We start from the raw sequence: 23,609 nt of genomic DNA, 5'->3' as shown, positions 1-23,609 counted from the left end.
CTTTTGCAGATCTGTTGGTTTCTAGTAGAGTTTAATGTAGTGAGGCTGATGGAGTAGTGCTTCTCACGATTCAGTGGTTGTTAAGGCAGATAGAGAGCCAGTGCAGATGATGGAGATTTAAGGTTTTTTCGATGGTTCTCTGGACTCTCACTGAGTTCCCAGCAGGAACAGTCACTGGAGGAGAGGCCACTTGTTTGTCATTCGATACATGATTGTGGTTTTAGCAAGCTTAAAATGATTGCTTAATATGATGAACGGATTTCATTTGTGTTTTGAAGATGATCGAACGTCTTATGGGTTTGGAACGACATGAGGGTGAATAAATGATGACAGAATTTTCATTTGGGGTGAATTATTGCTTTAAAAGCCAAAGCAGGAAGCTGAACTGAACAACAATCTTTTTTGAGCGATTCAGTAATTTTTTTTCATTCCTACTTGTCCTTTTTTTGTGGAACTTTGTATTAAGTGTTCATTTAATGATAAATAGGTTTTATCTTTTATTGGAAATGTAGTATGTTAGAAGAGAACAGAACAATACAGTTAACCCATACCAACTTTACACATTATTTCTAATTTATTCAAGAGGATATTTATAACCTAACCGTGTGCGTTCGTGCGTGCGCGCGCGTGTGTGTGTGTTTTTGTGATTTATGAGGACACAAATTTGTATAATGACACAGGTATTACACTGGTATTACGACGTAAACATTTCATATGTCCTCATATTTAAAATAGCTTAAACATACTAAACAATGTTTTATTAAAAATGTAAAAATGCAGAATGTTTCCTGTGATGCGTAGGTTTAGGGGTAGGGTTAGTGTAAGGGGATAGAATGTACAGTTTGTACAGTATAAAAACCATTACGCCTATGGAATGTCCTCGCTTAGATAGCAAAACAAACCTGTGTTTGTATGTGTGTGTGCGTACGTGCGTGCGTGCGTGAGTTTTTGTCATTTATGAGGACATACATTTGTATAATGACACAGGTATTACACTGGTATTACAACGTAAACATTTCATATGTCCTCATATTTAAAATAGCTTTAAAAACATACTAAACAATGTTTTATTAAAAAAATAAAAATGCAGAATGTTTCCTGTGATGGGTAGGTTTAGGGGTAGGGTTAGTGTAAGGGGATAGAATGTACAGTTTGTACAGTATAAAAACCATGTGTTTTTGTGAAATATCAGGACACAAATGTGTATAATGACATGGTTATGACAGGTATTACAAAAAGAGGGTGAAATATAAGGACGTTCCCCATGTCCTCACTTTTCAAAATGCTTATTAATCACACAGAATTAGGTTTTTTTCACAGAAAGTAAACTGCACAGTTTCCTGTGATGGGTAGGTTAAAGCTACACTATGTAACTTTTCCATCCACTAGAGGTCGCCTGTTCAAAACAAAGGCGTAGTTTGATGACGCCACGTTTGAGCGCAGAATCTCGGGACATGTGGTCTTCACCTCACAGCCGGTGGAAAACAGTCAGGATAGGACTCGGGCAGAAATCATGTTCATGGATGCGATTATTAACATTACTGTAGTCTGAAGCAGAGCAGGACCGAGTGTTGTGGAGCTGAGCAAGGCCGCATGAGCGATTGAAGAGCGGGACTGTTATTATGGCATAGTCGCTGGCGGGACTTTTATTATGACACGGTTGCCGGCGGCACTTCCTCTTCTCAAGTCAAGTCAAGTCAAGTCAACTTTATTTATATAGCGCTTTTAACAATGTAGATTGTTTCAAAGCAGCTTTACAGTGTTAAACAGGAAAATAATGCAGCATAATTTTATTCAGCTGTATAGCCATTCTGGAAAAATTTCAAGTATCATACAGTGACAGTGTGGGCTTTAGATCAATAATTTGATCAGTAATTTAGTTTAAATGGTTAATTTAGTTTATTATTTAGATGTATTTCGATGTTTAGTTGAAAAATTTAGTGTCCCCAACTGAGCAAGCCAAGCCAGAGGCAACAGTGGCAAGGAAACCAAAACCCCATTAGGTGACCTAATGGAGAAAAATAAACCTTGGGAGAAACCAGGCTCAGTCGGGGTGCCAGTTCTCCTCTGGCCAATTAACAAACAGCGTATTATTATTATTATTATTATTCTGGCAGTTTTACAGCTCGGAGGTCATAATAGATCAGAATATTCGAGGGACCGGGGGCAACATGCTGGAGACGGGTTTATTGAGGATGATGTTGATTAAATAATTATTTAAGTGCAATATTCGAATGATCGGAGGCAACACGCAGGAGACGGGTTTATTGAGATGCCGTGTCGATGAGGCAGTTTCAGGGGGAGTCTAATCACGGTCTCCCAGACACTTCGGGGTCCTGTGTTGGTCTTCTCTGGGCGCAGGTCCACCATCTGATCTGGATACGGCCCAGATCCAGCTGACTGCAGTAAACCTCGGGATAAAACAGAGAGACTAACATTAGCGTAGATGCCATTCTTCTGATGATGTAACGAGTACATCAGGTGTTATGGGAAGTGTTCCCGGTTCCGGCTGACCTAGTTAATGCAGCCTAACAATCATTTCATTGAAAAAGTGTTTTATGTGTATGCCACAGTAAAGAGATGTGTTTTTAGTCTAGATTTAAACTGACAGAGTGTGTCTGCTTCCCGAACAATGTTAGGAAGACTGTTCCAGAGTTTAGGTGCTAAATAGGAAAACGATCGACCGCCTGCAGTTGATTTGGATATTCTCGGTATGATCAACTGGCCAGAATTTTGAGACCGCAGTAGACGTGATGGAGTATAATATGTTAAGAGCTCGCTCAAGTATTGGGGAGCTAAACCATTTAGTGCTTTGTAAGTAATAAGTAAGATTTTAAAATTTATGCAATGTTTAATAGGCAGCCAGTGCAGTGTTGACAGAACTGGGCTAATATGGTCATACTTCCTGGTTCTAGTAAGAACTCGAGCTGCTGCGTTTTGGACCAGCTGGAGTTTATTTATTAAGCGAGCAGGGCAACCACCCAGTAGAGCATTACAATAATCTAACCTTGAGGTCATGAACGCATGAACTAACTGTTCAGCATTTTGCATTGAGAGCATGTGCCGTAATTTAGATATATTTTTAAGAAGGTAGCAAGCAGTTTTACAGATGCTAGAAACGTGGCTTTCAAACGAAAGATTGGTATCAAAGAGCACACCCAGGTTCCTCACTGACGACGAGGACTTGACAGAACAGCCATCAAGTGTTAGACAGTATTCTAGGTTACTACTTGTGGAGTTTTTTTGTCCAATAATTAAAAATTCAGTTTTTTCTGAATTGAGTTGCAGGAAATTACCAGTCATCCAATGTTTTATATCAGCTATGCATTCCGTTAATCTTGTGAATTGGTAAGTTTCTTTAGGGCGTGAAGAAATATAGAGCTGAGTATCGTCAGCATAACAATGAAAACTAACGCCATGCTTCCTAATGATATCTCCCAGTGGTAGCATGTACAGGGTGAAGAGTAGCGGTCCTAGCACTGAGCCTTGCGGTACTCCATACTGAACTTGCGATCTGTGTGACATATCTTCATTTACTACTACAAACTGATAACGGTCTGATAACGGTTCAGTTTTCGGTACATATCCTAATGACAAAGATGAATTAATGATATTAAGAAGAGGATCTATGACCTCTGGTAGCATCTCTTTTAATAGCCTAGTTGGTATAGGGTCGAGCATACATGTTGTCGATTTTGATGATTTAACGAGTTTAGCCAATTCTTCTTCTCCTATAGCAGTGAATGAGTGTAATTTTTCCTCAGTGACACTACAATGCTCTGTCTGATGTGATGCTGTATTAGACGGCTGCATGGTTAAAAAAATTTTCCTAATATTATCAATCTTACATGTGAAGAAGTTCATAAAGTCATTACTGCTGTGCTGTTTACAATCATCAGAAGTTGAAGCTTTATTTTTGGTTAATTTAGCCACTGTATCGAATAAATACCTTGGGTTGTGTTTGTTTTCTTCCAAGAGAGTTGAGAAATAAGCAGATCTAGCAGTTTTTACAGCCTTTCTGTATGTGATCATGTGCTCTTTCCACGAATTACGAAATACCTCTAATTTTGTTTTCTTCCAGCTGCGCTCCATTTTTCTGGCTGCTGTTTTAAGGGCCCGGGTGTGCTCGTTGTACCACGGCGTTGGACTATTTTCTTTAATCTTCTTTAAGCGCAGAGGAGCAACTGTGTCTAAAGTACTGCAAAAGAGAGAGTCAATAGTTTCTGTTGCAACATCGAGTTCTTCTATACTATCTGGGATGCTGAGCAGATGATACTGATGAGGGAGATTATATAAAAAGCAATCTTTAGTAGCGGCAGTGATTGTCCTGCCATTTTTAAAGCGAGGGGGCGGCTTTGCAACCTTAGCTAAATTAAGTATACATGATACTAAGTAATGATCTGAGATGTCATCGCTCTGCTGCAGAATTTCAACGGTATCAACATTTATTCCATGTGACAATATTAGGTCTAAAGTATGATTATGGCGATGAGTGGCTCCTGACACGTGTTGCCTAACTCCAATAGAGTTTAGTGTGTCTTTAAATGCTAATCCCAATACGTCTTTTCCGTTGTCAACATGGATATTAAAATCACCAACAATTAGTACTTTATCTACGGCCAGTACTAACTCTGATAGAAAATCAGCAAATTCTTTGATAAAGTCTGTATTATGCCCAGGTGGCCTGTATACAGTAGCTAACACAAATGTTGAACGGGTTTTATCATGTACACTACATAGCGTTACATAAAGCACCAAAACTTCGAAGGAATTATATTTGAAACTAGACTTCTGAGTAATACTGAAGATATTATTATAAATTACAGCAACCCCTCCCCCTTTACCTTTCAGACGCGGCTCATGTTTATAACAATAATCTTGGGGGGTGGACTCATTTAAGGTAATGTAGTCGTCAGGTTTTAGCCAGGTTTCTGTCAAACAGAGCACATCTAGATTATTATCTGTAATAATATCATTAACAATAAGCGCTTTTGGGGAAAGGGATCTAATATTCAGCAACCCAAGCTTTATCAATTGTTCATCTGTATTATATATTTTGTTTATTTGTTGGACGTCAATTAAATTTTTACTGTTGAATGGTTTTGATGTTTTTTTGTATTTACTAATTCGGGGAACAGACACAGTCTCTATATGATAATATCTAGGTGAAAGAGTCTCTATGTGCTGGGATTTATCTGACTCCGGTAACGTGAGACAGCTAGCAGACGGTCGGTTTAGCCAGTTTGTCTGCTTCCTGACCTGGGCCCTAGTGAGTCAAGGTTTAGCTCTAAGACTATGTGCCAGATTACTAGAGAGAAGAGCGGCACCACCCCAAGAGGGATGGATGCCATCCTTCTTCAACAGGTCAGGTCTGCCCCAAAAACTTTTCCAATTGTCTATGAACCCTATGTTATTTTGCAGACACCACTTAGACAACCAGCCATTGAGTGATGATAGTCTGCTAACTATCTCATGACTCCTTTTTACCGGCGGCTTCTCCAGTGCTGAGTGTGAGGTAACGCAGCTCTGTTTATCGTATTAGATATATCTGAGTGTGTTGAAAAGGAAGTTATGACGTTCGCTCGGCGGCTGCTATGACACTTGTTCACAATGCAGTGAGAGTAAAGTGTTTCACTGAATAAAACCGGAGACCGAGGGTGACGCAGATATGACGCAATCGACAGGCGACTCCCTCACACGCATAGCTCACACGTCCCGGCTCCTTGGTTAAAATAGCAATTTTCTCACGATTTACAAATAGTTGAAAACATTTGGGATATTCAAGTACTCAACTGAACAAAATATATAACACTGGCCTAGTGGTTTCTGGATGTTTTACTGCAAAAATCCTACATAGTTCACCTTTAAGGGGCAGGGGCAGGGGCAGTGTAAGGGGATAGAAAATACGGTTTGTACGGTATAAAAACCATTACGCCTATGGAATGTCCTCACATTTCACAAAAACAAACGTGTGTGTGTGTGTCAAAGTTATCTAAGATAACTAAAGTTATCATCGTGATTCTGAATATTAATGAGTGCAATATTGTCTAATATACTGAAGTAATTTAATGTTGAATGCTCAAATCTAGACGTCACAGGTCATTTGGTCCTGTATTGAGTTTGTTTGTCTCTGATGGTTAATTGTCCTGTTTATTGCCTCTGTTTGTCTTGGCATCAGTAAACACTGTTATCTCAGCAGGGTGCCACCTCATCTGACTATTCATGAGCACGTTACACGTCAAGCCTGACACTCTCACAATGACTCACCAGCCACAACAAATTAAGGTAAAGGCTTTCTGCCCACTGATTGAATGGACTACTTTGCTGTGTATTTTTGTGCTCCTTAAAAGACAAAAAGACTCCCATGCTTAATTTCTTAATCTGATGTTAGATCATGGGCGAGTGAGTTTCAAATAAAACTCGACACTTAAAATAGTTCCAGACAGTTGATAGTTTTACTTGCATTTCTATACACTGATAATTTTTTCTGTCCTCTTTGTTTTCGGGGTCTCAGGTATAACATTACTATTTGTTCGCGTTTACATCAATCTTAGATGTTAACGTTGCGGCTTCTCCTCCTGATCTATAGGACTTTATGTTGCTCTGTGAAACAGCCCAACTCTGTGTGAAAAGGTAATAAAAAAATCACTTCGCACACAATAACTCACAGGGCTTCTTTTGCGCAGGAGACTGGGTTCGGGGAATGCTTTCATTAATCATGAAGCCCAGTACCGACTCTAGCACCGCTGCTCCTACTGAACATACATAACTGTCCTGGCAGGAAGAGCGATCGCTGGCCCCTCGCTCGGCACAGGGCTAAAAACATCACGACCCGCTGCATGCTGGGAGTTTTTGTGAATGATGGCACCCGGCTGAAATGTCCATCAGAGAGTGGATGTGGCATTTGTATAGAAAGAAAACAAGAAGTGTGACATACTTAAGCAAAGAACAGTGTATTCGTGTCTAGCTGGTCAGCAACTCGAAGCACACAGGCCACACGTGTCCCAGAGGTCCTTAATATTGCATTATCCAATATTTCACAACAACCCATGTTTTTTTGATGATTCATATCATGTCCAAGAACATTCAGTGTCATAAAGAGAATGAGTTTCGCAGTGATCTGAGCTTATACTGTTTACTTTATGAGCTCATTGTTTCTGACAGCTGTTAGAGACGGGTCTTACAGTGGTAATATATGTAAAATAATATTAGAAGAGATAAGCAGAGAATATGATGACCAACACTCATCATCATCTAATACAACAGACAAGTTCTAGACATTTGTTTTCCTTTATAAACTTAAACTACACACACATTCGGTGTAATTTATTCCTGTTATGGCAAAGCTGAATTTTCACCATTACTCAAGTCTTCAGTGTCACATGATCCTTCAGAAATTATTCTAATATGCCGATTTGGTGCTCAATAATTTGTTTTTTATTATTATCAATGTTGAAAACAATTGTGTTGCTTAATATTTTTGTGGAAACCGTGTTCTAAAAGAACAGCATTTATTTGAAATCGAAATCTTTTGTAACAATATTAATCTTTTTAGTGCCTCTTTTGATCAATTTAATGCATCCTTGCTAGATACAAGAATTAATTCAAACTATATTATCATATTTTTGCTATATGTGTCGGGAAACAAGTGAACACAATAAAACCACACTAGTCTATGTTCATGCAAGAGTCAACTATAAAGTGAAAGTAGAGGGCGAGTTTGTATTAAAAAAGTGTGTTATGCATTTATACAGTTTATTAATTATAATGCTTGTTGGTCAGAATAATGTTTTGATATTTTTGTACATTACCTTTCACATGTGTGTATGCGTGTGTGTGTCCCCACAAAGATGGCAATATCTGAAATCCTTGTCCATGTTTTTTGTCAATTTTTTGGTCCCCATGAGGAAAACCGTTTATAAATCATATTAAATATTTTTTGAAAATGTAAAAATGCAGTAAGTTTTCTGTGATGGGTAGGATTAGGGGTAGGGTTAGTGTAGGTGGACAGACTATACAGTTTGTACAGTATAAATATCATTATATCTATGGAAAATCCCCATAAAACATGAAGTGTGTACGTGCGTGTGTGTGTGTGTGTGGTAAACCCATACGTTATGGGGACAAAATGTCCCCGCAAAGATGGCAATATGTGAATTTATCACTTCTCCAGTACTCTTCTGATTTCGGACTTCATGATTATTGCCCACAATGCCCAGAGTGAGTTTAGTGTAATGTGGGTGAGTGATTGCACTGGCTTGCAAACTTCATGGCACAAAAATGACCATTGGAATATAATTGCCCCTGATACTTTCACATCAAATATACAAATAAAATTACAGTTAGAGATTGCATCTGACAGTGACGTGACATGTCTGAAGTGTGCTATTTCCTTTGGTACAGCACCAGTTGGACCTGTTGGTAGGGGCGACAGAATAAACGATCCACAAGAAATACATACTAAATGTGTTTACATGCATACTGTAATTATAAAGACCACATTGAGCTTGATTGCAGAGTTGGGCCAAAAATGTCCATCAAGGATACAGGGCGCGGAAAAACTATGAGTCATCTAGAGGAGAGCCATTCAAAGTCAGGGCATAAACTGTTGGACAAGAGGCATCACATCACTTTCCACACAAAGTCCTGTGTGCCTTGTTTTTGTTTGTGCCGTTACTCTTGCCAGCTTATCTTTGAAATGTCTTTCACAAAACTCATGCCTGCTTGTTCAAAGCCAGATTGTTTTTATTCTTTATGTGTTCACTGGTTAGCGAGTTACGAAGCATCCTTTCAGTGATTTAATATTACTAAACTGTGAGCGCAAATGGCCAAAAACAACCTAATCACAATAACGGAAATTGATTTTTATTTGATTAAAGGGGAAATAATGAATGCACCGGTACATTTTTGCAATCCATAGTGTTTTAAAATGGGATTTTTTTCCCCCCTCCCAACTGCAGGTCTGGAGTGTTGGGCAGAAGAGAGATCTGTCTCTTTCACATGTTTCACTCCCCCAAGCGTGTGAGGGTCTTTATTAATGAGCGTGGCTCACCCCGGAGGGTCAAACCCATCCGGCCTGCTGATGGAGCTCATCTGCAGCAGACTGTGCTGGGATCTTCTGCCTCACATGTGCTACACCATCAGTCTTACAGTGAAAGCCGCATTACAGTGTGGATTCAGAGAAATTATAGACCAGTGACCAACAGATGGATACAGAGATTACAGTCCAAGGGGCCGTTTACACAATACCGCTTTCAACTAAAAATGGAAAACGTTTTATGCATTTGGCCGCTCATTTACGTTATTTTGATGGCCTAAAAACGCAAACTTTTGAAAACGGTTTTCAAAGTGCAAGTGCAAGTCTTCAAAAAAGTTTGAAAAAGAATGGTGAAAACGGTGACATCATGCGCATGCGTATTACATGTTCAGTCTATTTATTTGTCAGTAGCTATGTTTCCATCCACCTATTTTATGCGCATTTTGCGATATCACATCAATAAATGCTGAATGAAAACGCCAATATGTGCATGAATTCTAAAAATGCGAGCCCGATCACGCAAATATGCGATAAATAATACGAGTGTGCGATGTCGTGGAATGTATACGCCAAAATGAGTTTTGACGTGCATATGATACGTACATTATGGCGTATTATACGCATGAAACCCCCACCAACCCACCCCCATCCTACCTAAGAGCGTGTCATATACACGGCATAAAGTCCGTATCATATGCACGCGAAAAACTGCGTACCAAATGCACGCCAAAACTCATTTTGGCGTATACATTTCACAATATCACACACTTGCACTATTGATATGCATTCTCATATGATCGTGTTGAAAACCGTATGCGTCGTTTGAGTCTGATACATTTTCTGTCCGATACGAAAACATGCGCAGAAACTAAGATGGAAATGCATTTAACGAATAAATTCCTTGATGTGCATAAAAAAAATCATGTGACTTTCGCAATGTAACAGCATAACGGTACTAACCAGTGGGAAAATCTTGTTTGCGAAGCATCTGAAATTCTGTTTTGGTCATTCAGAAGTCTGTTGTCAAAGATGCTCGGTATATTTCCCTCCTAGAACTGTCTTGCATGACTGTGTTCCCAAACAGCACATCTGCCTCTGAAACCAAGACAAGTTTATTGAGTTTCTCTGAGACGCAAACATTTTTATACAAAAATTATTATATATGGTGGCTTCTCCTATGTTTCTTAGTGATTTCTTAGCAGTAGTTTATCAGGAAGTGACGATTAAGTTCTCTTCGACTCACTGGATAGAAACGGTGCTTTATTTGCAAATGTTTTATGCGATATTGCAATTTTGCGCATGTTACATTCGCAACTTTGGATGGAAACATAGCTAATGATGTGACAAATAAAATAAAGTAAGCTTGTAGTTGTTGTTTTTTGACATCGCCAACTACTGGCCTGACAGCATAATACAGCGCTTTTAGTCATTCCAAGGATCCGTGTGAACGGGGTTTGTTTTGACAACATTGTCATCTGTATGCAAAAAAAACAAACAAAGGAAAAACTTTTAAGGAAATGTTTTTCTTTTTTTTTAGCACGTCATTGTCGTGTAAATATGCCCTCAGTCAGTGGTTCTCAACCAGAGGGCCGGGGCCCACTAAGGGCCCTCAAGATGACTTAAAGCTGCACTATGTAACTTTTCCGTCCACTAGAGGTCGCCTGTTCAAAACAAAGGCGTAGTTTGATGACGCCAAGTTTCAGCGCAGAATCTTGGGACATGTGGTCTCCACCTCACAGCCGGTGGAAAAGAATCAGGATATGACTTGGGCAGAAATCATGTTCATGGATGTGATTATTAACGTTACTGTAGTATGAAGCAGAAGCAGGAGCGATTGTTAATAAGCGCAACACAAGCCTCGCAAGCAGGGGGACCTTTATTATGGCTTAGTCGCTGGCGGGACTTTTATTATGCCACAGTCGCCGGCGCCATTTCCGCTTTTCCGGTCATAAGTATGAGGTAACGCAGCTCTGTTTATCATATTAGATACATCTGAGTTTGTTGAAAATGATGTTATGACGTTACTCTGTGCGTTCGCTCGGCGGCTGCTATGACACTTGTTGCACACTGTAGTAAGAGTAAAGCGTTTCTGCAAAAATAAAACCGGAAACCGAGGGGAACGCAGATATGACGCCATCGACAGGCGACTCCCTCACATGTCCTGGTTCCTTGGTTAAAATAGCAATTTTCTCAGGATTTACAAATAGTTGAAAATGTTTGGGATATTGTAAGTACTCAACTGAACAACATATATAACACTGGCCTAGTGGTTTTTGGATATTTTACTGAAAAAATGTTACATAGTGCACCTTTACAAATATTTAAAATAAGACAAAACAGACATGAAAATAAGCTAAAACAACTAAGTCAAGATCATTATTATTATTTGGTTATTTTTATAACGAATATACATCTTCCTAATTATGCCAAGCTCTAAAATATTTTATCGGGTAGAAATTGTGAGTGGGGGAACCGTTAAATATTGTTGTGAACTCGGCCGGGACGGGTGGTCTTCGAAATCAAAAAGGTTGAGCTCCACTTCTCTAAGTATATATACAAAAATATTACCCCGTAAATGCATTAATGTTTCTGCAATCATTTAGCGACCTGGATCTATATCTAACGTGGATGGTCGCGATGAAATAAAACTCTCCTGATATTAGAGTAACCATTACAGAAGAATAAAATAAAGCATGTTTTGTTACCTTTTAAAGCTTGGAAGGGTTCAGTTTGAGCAGATGTTTTATACCATCATCACTGTCCTCGTCAAAGCTTATTTCCCAGTACATTCAGCATCTGGCTCATATTCGCAACCTCGGACATATTCTCAAAGCTATCATTTTCAACATCTTCAAAGGCAATATTTTGATCGCTGACAGCTTCTTCACCAGATCCGCCATCAAGTGACAGTGACACTAATATTTTATTGCGTTCAGTTCGGTTCAGTTTGCTGTTGATACTTCCTATTCTTTTGTTTTCTGCCTGTAGTAACTATGAGTGAAACGTCACTTCATCATTGTGTATCAATTTGCTTATAATTTAATTAAGATACTCTTCCAATGAATTTTTTCAACTATGCATCCCTGTTAACTCTACACAAAAATAGTCTAAATTTCTAGTCTAAAACACCTCATTGCTACTTACAAACTTGAAAAACATGAGAGCAATAATAAAAAAAGAAGAGGTTGTTTATTTGGCAAATGCCACAAACAGTTGAGTAACTTAATAAAGTTGTGTTAGTCTCAAAAGGTGAAATATGTAACTGTCAACAGAGCTGAAAAAAATATTTAGCACTGCTCATTTTGTCAGTTTTTGTCATTACTCAGAAACACTGTAAAGACTTTTATATTGTTACAAAAATCTATTTTTTAAAAAAAGCTGTTGTTTTGAACTTTATGGTCATCAAAGAATCCTGAAATAAATGCATCACGGTTTCCACACACACACAAAAAATTAAGCAGCACAACCGTTTTCAACATTGATAATAAAAAAAATTACCAAATCAACATTAGAATGAATTCTGAAGGATCATGTGACACTGAAGAATGGAGTGATGATGCTGAAAATTCAGCTTTGACATCACAGAAATACATTATCTTCCAAAAATATATATGTATATTTTATTTTGTTTTCTGCCTGCGGTGACTATGAGTGAAACATACATTTTTTTATCAATTTCCTTTTAATTGAATTAAGATACTCTTGAACCTACACTCTAAAAAAAAAGGCTCGTAAGCATAGGGGAACCTTTTTTAGTGCTATATAGCACCAATTTTGGTGCTTCAGTGGTTCTTCAGCGGTTCTTCAGAGGTGCTATATAGCACCTTAGTCAAAGAACCGCTGAAGAACCTCTGAAGAACCTCTGAAGAACCGCTGAAGAACCACTGAAGCACCAAAATTGGTGCTATATAGCACTAAAAAAGGTTCCCCTATGATTACGAGCCAAGAACCATTTTTGGTGCAATATAGAACCTTTTTTTTTTTTAGAGTGTATCAAAAGAGATCAGGAGCTAAGAGAATGAGAAAAATGGAAACATTGCTTATTTTAATGAACTTTTATTCCCATAAAACAACATAAAAGTGCTCCTCTGCATGTGGCACTGCAGACTAGCCAAAGCTAGAGAGCGTTAAACAGCTTTGCTGCAAAGCACACAGACATAGTGTTAGTATGTCAGCCATAACATCTCTGTTAACGTCATGAGAGTATAATACTGTTGAGTTCATAACAACAAGAGATGCTAAGACAAAAGACGGAAAAAAACTTTTCAAATGAGAGGTTTGAATTAAATAATTTTTTTCCAGAATTTTTAAAAAAGTCTATAAATCACAGGCTGATATCTTTCTTGCTCCAATAAAAAATATAACAAGTAATAATAAAAATTGGATAGCCAGTATTTCATGAAAGTAACTGGCTGTATTATTATTAATATCAGGGAAAATACTGTAAGTTCAGAGTTCACATGGCCCAAGATATGTTGGCTGCATGTTCTTTAGCCTTCATGCGCAGGACAGCGATGCTGGAGGACCGCCGTTCAAACTCGGGTTTGGCCTCAAACGTGCCGTGACTGTTCGGTGACGGAGCAAGAAGCGAATCGGCGAAGAAGTTATTGAGAGACACGTGATTAACTCCAAACTGATTTTGCTGGTGATTGGGGAAGCCCACGTAACCGTGCTCGGCGGCCCTCGGCGAATGGGGGTAGGGAGATGTCACGCAGGGAGGGGAACCCCGCGGGATCATGCAGGACGACACTACGGAGCTGCCTGGAGCGGGACCAGTCCATAAGTTGTTGGGAATCTGTGTGGTCAGAGAAATCAATAACACTTGAATGTGAGACTTTGCTACATGTCTAGAAGAAATGGAAATGGACAAAAAACAGGCTTGAATAATAATGAAAGTACATCAACAGTTTCGCATTTGGAAAGTTGATTCAATTTTAATTCAAATTTAGTATGCCTGGGAAACGTTTCTGATGAACCGATGACATCACATCAGATACACCCTCAATCTGCATTAAAATACAGTGACGATTACATCCAAGACTTTAAATGAATCCAGACCAGGCTTTTAAAAACAAACCCTGCAGTCCACAAAAATGCATCTGTGTTCACCACAAAAATCTGACTGTACACATGTCATGGGCATAAGACAAACACAAGCCCTGCAGTCTGGTTTACAACATGCCTGGTGCAATAAGGACCTGCTGTAATGTCAAATTAAGGCAGAGACTATGGAAAACGCACGAGTGAGGAATCTGCTCTCGGATGAAGGAAATTGAGGTCCCGTGGTGCCATGTAAATCTTCCTCTCCTATCCTCCCAACAGCTTTTGTCAGTTACCGTGAGACGGCTCTCTGCAGCCTGACTGACCGCCCACACCCGTCACAACAGACTCGAGCTCTGAAGGCTAATGCTTGCTGTCAACAATTCATGCATTGTGTGTGGGTCAGCAAGGACCATACACTCTAAAAAAAAAAGGCTCGTAATCATAGGGGAACCTTTTTTAGTGCTATATAGCACCAATTTTGGTGCTTCAGTGGTTCTTCAGTGGTTCTTCAGAGGTGCTATATAGCACCTTAGTCAAAGAACCGGTGAAGAACCTCTGAAGAACCGCTGAAGAACCACTGAAGCACCAAAATTGGTGCTATATAGCACTAAAAAAGGTTCCCCTATGATTACGAGCCAAGAACCATTATTGGTGCAATATAGAACCTTTTTTTTTTTTAGAGTGATATGCTGCTATTGGGTCAAATGTTTTGTGACTTCTCAGTCCTATTTTGTAATCAGATCGATAAAAATCTACTTATACAAGGTATGACAAATATGCGATTACTTCTGAGACATAATATATATGTATAGTGCAAACAAAAATTAAAAGGCATTCAAACAGTGCAGAACAACAGGGTTGCCAATAGGTAAACAGCCATGCATTGGATGATGGATTGATTTTGTATTTATTTTAGTTTTTGTAAATCACCTGTGAGTAGCTGTCTGTCCGGGGAAGCATCGATATGTCATACGTTGCTGCAAAGTGGCTTTTGGCCTGCTGGATCTGTCCATATCTTTCTCTCTTCCTCCACTTGGCTCTTCGGTTCTGGAACCATACCTTGAATAGAAAGAGGAAAGTTGAGTTATTTGTCTATGATGTTTTTTGATTGGGGTAACCTTTTATGTATTATTTTAAAGACGGAATCTGAATATATTTCTTGTTGTTTTACTTTATTTATTTTTTATAAATATTGAAGTTTATATTTTATAAATATTATTTCTTAAATATTGAAGTTTGTGATTAAATGTGAAGTTTATCCCAGCGGTCGGGTTAAATGTTTGCCCAGCCTGCTGGGTAGTTTTATTTAACTCAACTATTGTTTAAAAATGACTATTGCTTGCTTAAAATGAACCCAAAGCATGTTGGAAATTAACATTTATTAATATGTTTCACAAATTAACATTATTAATAAGTTTAATGAATAATAATTAAACAATAAACATGTATTAAATTGCTTACTAATAAATGTTCTCCTTTTGATTATTATTGTTGCCTCTAGTAATTATGTGTCTGATTTTTCATTTCCAACCTATTTTGGGTTCATTTAAAGCCAGCCATACAGTCATTTTTAAACAATTGTTGGGTTAAATAAAACTGCCCAGCAACCGGGCAAACATTTAACAACCGCTGGGTTAAAACAACCCAATCACTGGGTTTGTCCATTTTCAACCCAACTTGGGGTGTTTTTAACCCAGATTTTTTTAGAGTGAGGGCTTAAATTCATGAATTGTGACATAGGGAGTGTTACTAAGTTTGGTTACACTTTATTTTAAGGTGTCTTTGTTACACTGTAATTATATATTTAAGTACTGAGTAATAATAATTAACTACATCTACTTACTATAGGGTTTGGTTTAGTTGCATGTAATTATGCGTAATTTACTGTTATTGTATGGTAAGTACATGTAACATGTAACAAGGACACGGTAAAATAGTGTTACCCTAAGTTTAGATTGAAAACAAATACAGATCTATAACTAAATGAAGGTAATAAACACCATGGTAACAGTTCTTTATATCCATTAGGTTCCATTGCAGGATTTGTAGAGCAAAACGGTTCTTTAGGTTATTAAAAATTAAGAAAAAAAATGGTTCTTTTAAGAACTGTTCACTGAAAGGTTCTTTGGGAAACCCAAAATGTTTTTTTTTCTATGGCATCACTGAAACCCCGCATTGGAACCTTAATTTTTAAGATTGTATGTGTATTTTAGTGAGCACAACATGTTTTCATCAGGAGAGCATCTTTATTTCCATCATTTCATTTGTAGCCTATTAGTTTCTGTCCTTTTCTCGAGTTTTCAAGGGTTAAACTTGATTTTGTTGCGCAATGAACCCACACATTCTCAACCAACTCGTCACATATTGACGCTTGGTCAGGCGTCACTTTTTTATAACCCAATATATATTTTCATTTTTGCGACAACATTCGCATGACGGGGCGCCATATATTTCTCATTGAAAGCAATGGAGTACCTGTATGTCGAAAAATAACGCTAAAAAGTGACGCCGAGCGTCAAGCGCCACGCGTACATGTGTTGAATGAACAGGTTATTGCACCACTGTCGTTTTAACTTCAACATTTCGGTCAGAAATTCAAGTTAAGGTTGTTGTTTTTTTTACGTTGCTGTGTAGGTAGGCCTACGTATGAAGAATCAAAGTTTTTCTCAGACAAGGCCTCAGGCCTAAAAAAAATCGTAAGAGTTTTAGAGAATTATCCAAATGAAGCTGAGCAGTTACCTGAACTCTGGCCTCCGTGAGCTCCGTTCTCATGGCCAGCTGTTCTCTCACATACACATCTGGGTAATGGGTTTTCTGGAAGACTTTCTCGAGTTCCTCTAGTTGAGCGCTCGTAAAGGTTGTGCGATGGCGTCTCTTCTTGCTGCTCGACACGTTGCTGTCGCATTTTTCGCCGATGTCGTCCAGCTCTGTTTTGTCTGGTCCGGTTGTGGCCGGTGAGACTCTGATACTGCAGCAGTTCTCCATCGCGTGCAGGCTGCTGTCCTCTGTTTTCGGAGCGCAGTAATTCACGCCTGTGGTCATTGTGAAAATAAGGGGTAGTTGACATAAAATTGTAGTTTCAGCAGCATCTAAAACGAAATCTAAAACTTAATTTAAACAATTGTATAACACATATAAACTGCATGGAATTAAGTTGTAGGACTTTTTCAAATATGCCTATTTTTGTTACACCGTAGGCTATATCTCAAAATGTGTATAACATTATGAAAAAAACAAGACCCTAAATATACACTTTATTCATATCTATATAAATAAAAAGCTCGTGTTATATGTCAACTACCTATGTAAGTTTAAAGCGCAAAGAAAGCGGATGGAATAAGCTTAGCCTATGTGGGCCTATTATTTGTCCATTTATTTTAGTCCATCTAAAATCAGGGGAAAATTACATTGATGTATTTTAAAATTGCTCTTTTAATGAAAATGATTCATTTATCTTATCTTTCGTATTACTTGTTAATGAAGTGTTACCAAAAGTTAAACGATAAGCGGATAAGAGCAATGCTTTTAAGGGAATAATATTATTTTAAAGGCCAAACATTTTTTATTTAGAATTACAAGGACAAGGGAAATGTTTATTATATATATATATATATATATATATATATATATATATATATATATATATATATATATATATATATATATATATATATATATATATATATATATATATATATATATATATATATATATACTGTTCATTGTATTACATATTGTTCATAACTTATATTTTGAAATACTATTAGGCTGCATTGTAACTAAACGCATAATTTAAACGTTTGAATTGTTGAAAACTTCTAACCTTTCAAAAAAAAAAGACAAAAAAGAAGAAGCTTTTTCGCTCTAAACGTATTGCCATAGGCCTACCAATAAATAAAATATGCAAAACATTTATTGTCGGCATAGGCTAAAACCGGTCATTATCTAAATGTAATTACCTTTATTTTTAACTGTAAAACAAACTATATTACAAAAGGTGGTTTTATAGCCTGATGCCACAGGAGAACATTCTGACACAAAGTTTTCTTTGCGAACTTTTCACCATAGAAATCGGTGCTTTAAATGATCTCAACTTCAACGCATTGACTTGAAGAAACATAGCCTAATTAGAAAACCACAACTTATTTACTGAACCAAGGTGTTGCAAAGAACCACGGGGGAATCTTTAAATATTTTACAAAATGTAGATTGTACAAAGTTGGGGAAAAAAAGTTCATTTTTTCTCTCAAAGCCGGACTTACTGTTTTGGTTGTCAGACGGAGACGATCTGTCCATCGAGCTGTGTTGATCATTGCCCTGCATCGAGAAGGCTTGGACGCATTTCGGTGATGTCTTGTTGTAGTACGGCACATTGTCTAAAGTCTCCATGACTTGGTCCATGTAGTAATCGCTGCCTTTAATCGCTTGACTTTTCAAGGAGAACTTGTCGCTCAAGTACTCCATCATGGTCCTCTGGCCTCGTCTCAAGCATGAAGCGCGTCAATGGACACCATAAATGTTTTAGTGATGTCAAAAATGAAGCAATGCAGCCAATTATTTGTACAAGTCGTTAATTTGTCTTGTCTTAAAGAGACCGAGGGCCTCTCTTTATACGGCAAAGAGTGGGAGATTCAAGCAACCACCCAACTTCTGAATATGGAGAAGGTGAAACTCCACCCACGCGCACAAGCACTAAATAAGATTTATGAAACTCGGTGATGACCCGAAATCAAACAGTTACACTTGCTTTCGCTTTCAGTGGGTTTGGATATCCCTAATGATTATTTAACTGATAAATATATTGCGCGATATTTCAAGCGTTAAACCTTTTGTAAACAACATTAAGCATTCACAAACTTAGTGAAATGCTTAAAGAACATAAAGTAAGTTGTCTTTATTAAGCACAGACGCTTTACACATTTTACGTTATTTAATCAAATAAATAAAGTTATTAATACATAGCCTAACATCACGAGGAAAACATCAAACGTGTAACTTTTGTATTAAAAAAATGTAGGCTATTTCATTGTTATTACTGCAAATAAGTAGGCTATAGAATACTTAATTTTCTTAATGTTTAAAGCATAATCTTAGGCTATTGCCGAGAATATGACGCATTACGAGATACATTATTTAACGTTCTTAAATGTCATTAAATGATTTAAGCATCGTATTTGCTCTATATTATAATTATATGAATGATTTTAAGGTTATTGATATTTTACTTTTGATCATTTTGATACTATTTATCATTTTAAATGCACATTGCCTTGTTATACATTTCAATGAAATTATAACAGGCACTTCTTACTTTTAACTTCTATCAAAAGTTTTTAAAATCCAGTTTAATTACGGTCTTTTCGCCTAAATTAATAATAATAATTTTAAAAATCATTTTCAACGTAGGCTACAGAAGTTGAACCAGTGAAGTAAACATGTAAATACAAAGCATTTTTTTTTAAATATACTTGTTCTTCTTATAATATTCTATTCTAATATTTATTTATATCGGCATGACAAACCTGTGTTTGCAGGTCTCGTGAAATGTCAATCTGAATCTTCCAATCAAGAGACGAATAATAGCTCGACGGCACGCAGCGCGCGCTTGTGATGAATGATGACCGGTTAATACAACTCAGCAAAGAATTCCTGTTTCTGTGACCTGAATTAAAATATTATAAAAGCTTTAACATTTTGAAAAGCTGTCAAAGTTCGAGAGTTGCTTTAACCAATTGTCACAAATTATCAAGCCTGATGGGAGTTAGTTGTTGTTGTTTTTTTTGGTTCAATAAAAGTGTGATATATAAAAACTGTATCAAAATAAAGTAATTTGTTCTGTTATACTTTTATCAGTTGTTTAGCTCAGTTGGCACATTTGGCTCTATCCGAAAATCCACTGATAACGCAAACACCGAAGAGCTTCACATTCCCGACAGCAACAGTTGTGACACGCGCACTAAGCATGAGGCCGATTAAGAGTCATTGTTGGATGCGAGATTATAAAGCCTGGCTACAAACCTTACCACCAAAATGATTTTGCGACCACCTAAACGATTGTATTTCAAACAGGAAAGGCGTCATCCGATACCACCCTCACTCCAAAGTGTGTGTAAGAGATCACCGTCTTCTCTCTGCCAGCAATCGTACCACCTGCCAGGCTAGCCATATCTAAGGGTCACTTACAATGCTTGGGGTTTGATGGTGCCACTCCGAGAAAAAAATGAAAATAAATAGGGGTGCTCTTAAGTAGCAGGGGGGTTTCTTATTAAGGCTATGAAATGACCTTCTATTTGGACCTCTTGCTGGGGGGAAAATGTGAGAAATTCTGTGTGGTTTGTTGAAATTTTGTCTGCGCATTAGAAGCCAAGCACATGAAAGCGCAGGAGAAGCTATATGGCTCACGGCCTAATTTCACTCAATTAAGCGCGCAAATACATGCAACGCTGCAAAATAAACTCAAATAAGTGAACATTAAAGCAAAGAGACATTTAAAACACTTGATCTGTCATTTGATCCTTTCAATACCATTTTAAATATTGTTTTTAGTAAAATATGTTTTTGCAACATTATAGGCAAATATTCTCCAAATTGAGTCTTTATTTTTGTATCATTACTGTTTATTATTTTTCAAGTTGCAAGCATCCAGGCATTGTACTCAAATCTTTAAAATACGTTTTAAAAAATATTAATTCAAATGTGTTAACATAATATATGGAGTCTTAATAACATAATATACTGTCACAACTGTGAGGATCCTTGCATGTCCTTAATAATATAATATGAAAACCAAATATATAATGACACCATTGTTATTTTAGCATCATTTAGATACTATTATAGTTTTTATTAATATTTGGAATTACATTTTATGTTATTAAAATTTCAGCTAAAGTTTTAGTACATTTTTTGTTCAGATCAAGTTTACATATTATATGTGTGTGTAAACTTGATAATCAAAGTTTAATAAATAAACCTGAATGACAGAGGGATATTAATCTGATATCTGTCAAATTGGTACAGAGAGGAGTTAATTATTTTCTCTATTATGAAGGTTCATTCTTAAACCATTTTAATGGTTTTGTTCAGGCCAATGACGTTTGTCATATTGCCTCTCTGCTTTTCTCTCTCTCTTATGTAGTACAGACAGAATGAATCTCTGGTGAAAGTCAGAGTTCAGGACGAGCGTGTCAGCTGGGTTTATGTACATATGCCTTTGCAGTCACTTAAGTAATTAAACGATAATAAACGGTTTGTGGCCACAGCCACTTCTTCCAGCTGCTGTGATTGAGCTGCTCAGGTCAGGCCAGGTGCATTGAGCTTGCAACGTGAAATTTGGTTTGAAAGGCCTTTTCATTTTAGTGTGAAGGATTATTCAATGAGTATTTATTTTCGCCATAATGCGTTCCTGGGTAGTTAAACACAACGTAGTCTATTAGAAACTCAAACAAACCAATAGGTTTTATATGGCTCTGAAGGGCTTTACTAACCCTATAAAGATCCGCTCTTGCTGACAGTTGAAAAGATTATCTCTCAGGGTTCGCTTGATTTCTGTGGGTAACAACTGGCATGAATTACCTGCTGGCATCAGTCTGTTATGCTGAGATTCAGCAAAAGTGGAAACTTGGAAATGTACTGCTATATATGGGCCGCCTATCCAAACACAATGCCAAAACTCCCACTAATAAGACAGCCTTTTTTCAAGACTTAGGCTATTTTATAATTTCTGGGTAAACAAAGTTAAAATACAGAAAGAAGGATATTATCTTACACTAACTCTAAAGAAAACACATCTAACTCTGATGTATGCCTTTCTTTTATCCTATTTTTGGACTGTTTGCCATAGACGCATTTGATCAGAGATTAAAAAATAGGTGTTTGAGGCAGAGCTGAGTACAAACCAAATACTTTATTGTCAGTGATCTATGATATATTACTTTCATTAAATGTGCATCATTTTATATTTAGCTTTATGCACAACACAAATCCCCAGTATAAGGAAAGAAAAAAGCCCCAAGTAAATTAAAACAGGAACAAGCTGGTTTTTATTGCCTGTCATTGTCTGCATATTAAGCATGTCATTTGTAAATGGTTTCCACCCATTCCATGGCTCGCAGTGCTCATGTTAAATGGAGTGATACTTGAAAGCAATACGTATCCTGTGACCGCCTGCAGATATTTGGGCTATATCTCATCCATTGCTTCTAATTCATTTGCAGAAGAGGAAGCTGGATTTTAGTAAAAACAGCAGCTGCAAGGAATTTCAGCGGAGATCAAATGTGCATTGTAAGTCTTGTTAAGGGCTTACATCAACAAGGCATCCATCACACTCGGAATATATACACGGCCGCAAATACGAAGGGCGAAAACAAAAGAACAAACCGAATCAATATTATCTCAGTGCAACAAACACAAGCTGATGTGGTTATCTTTTTACTTGTTCAATTTGGCCCTCTTCTTTCCTCCACCCCAGCCTCCACTGTGTCGCACCGGGTTGTCCCGGAACGAGATGCGTTCCTTTTGAATCGGAGCTGAACTGACTCTGGTGGGTGATGGCAATTCTGTTTCTGTGAAGACAAAGATCATTTGATAAAAATACACCTTCAATGATGCTAATACCTGTCAAGACTTTGACTGACATTTCTGGTGTTTCTAACAAGCGCAGTTCTTTCAAACGCATAGAACAAAGCAAGCTTTTTTTCTGTAGCTGATGCGTTCCACGTGTAGAACCCATGGCTGCGCTCAGCGAGAAGTCATGCATGGTAAAACGAAACGGCAGGTAAAACTTCATACCGTGCATCACATCTTGCTACAACAAAATATGTCCTTACGTAATTTTAGGTAAACACTTTATTTTAAGGGGACATTTTCACATTACTGCAGAGTAATTTCAAGTAACTAACTCTAGGGTTAAAGTTAGGGTTGGGATATGGTTTATAGTATGTACATGTATTTATTTAGGTAATTACACTGTTACAACGTAACCATTTTACAAATGTAGGAACTGTTTAGCTAATACAATTTTTAGCTTTTGCTACATTTGTCTGCATTTGTTCCTTGTCTGTGTTGATTAAAGTAGAAAAACTAGACGTCAGCCCTCGATTGATATTAATTGCACTTCAAACCCTGGACGTTTATATTCAAAGAGACAAATGTTGTTAACCGAATTCAGTGGGCTGATATTTAATAAAACGGCCACACACTCACTTAACCGCTGTGACCAAACAAATTGTTTTCAGCCATTTTGCTCCCATTACCTTTGAAAGAGGGCAAAAAAATGAGGCACCGGGAGATTTCCTCTACACACATAATGAAAACGTTTATGGCTCCCTAAACTGTTCTTTATGGCTCGGCCCCAGTAAGTAGAGGGTATCTTGTTGCATTAAAGCTAAGTAGTATTTATAGAGTCCTTACAGTAATTGAACATAGTACTAAGCATGTCAACTTTGTGCCCATGACCTAATCGCTCACGCTGATCCAATTCAAATCACAAGAGGCCTATGATGAGCTGGGAAAATTTGTATTATGTTAA

At 37.5% G+C, this 23,609-nt stretch overlaps 3 protein-coding genes across 3 annotated transcripts in view; all 3 read right to left on the bottom strand.

Moving 5' to 3' along the window:
• Positions 1-23,609, bottom strand: part of LOC307131743 (uncharacterized protein) — a 676,237-nt gene that overhangs the window by 302,013 nt on the left and 350,615 nt on the right. The gene's annotated exons all lie outside the window — the stretch shown is intronic.
• alx1 (ALX homeobox 1) lies at positions 12,215-18,778 on the bottom strand. Its single transcript, XM_079826216.1, has 4 exons — positions 18,343-18,778; positions 16,820-17,112; positions 15,011-15,139; positions 12,215-13,832 (listed from the first exon to the last, which is right to left on the bottom strand). The coding sequence occupies exons 1-4, from the start codon at positions 18,545-18,547 to the stop codon at positions 13,494-13,496; spliced, it is 966 nt and encodes a 321-aa protein (XP_079682342.1). The 5' UTR covers positions 18,548-18,778; the 3' UTR covers positions 12,215-13,493.
• The window catches only part of lrriq1 (leucine-rich repeats and IQ motif containing 1), a gene marked incomplete at its 5' end in the record, with an annotated part of 65,718 nt that continues 64,077 nt past the window's right edge, over positions 21,969-23,609 (bottom strand). The window contains one exon of the mRNA XM_079826157.1: positions 21,969-22,644. Within this exon, the coding sequence (XP_079682283.1) occupies positions 22,511-22,644 (134 nt within the window). The 3' untranslated portion in view covers positions 21,969-22,510. The remainder of the gene's footprint in view (positions 22,645-23,609) is intronic.

This window comes from Gobio gobio (genome assembly GCF_949357685.1).
Source record: "Gobio gobio genome assembly, chromosome: 9".
Taxonomy (NCBI): domain Eukaryota; kingdom Metazoa; phylum Chordata; class Actinopteri; order Cypriniformes; family Gobionidae; genus Gobio; species Gobio gobio.
The sequence above is the reverse complement of the archived record's forward strand: the minus strand, read 5'-3'. Positions and strand labels throughout refer to the sequence as shown.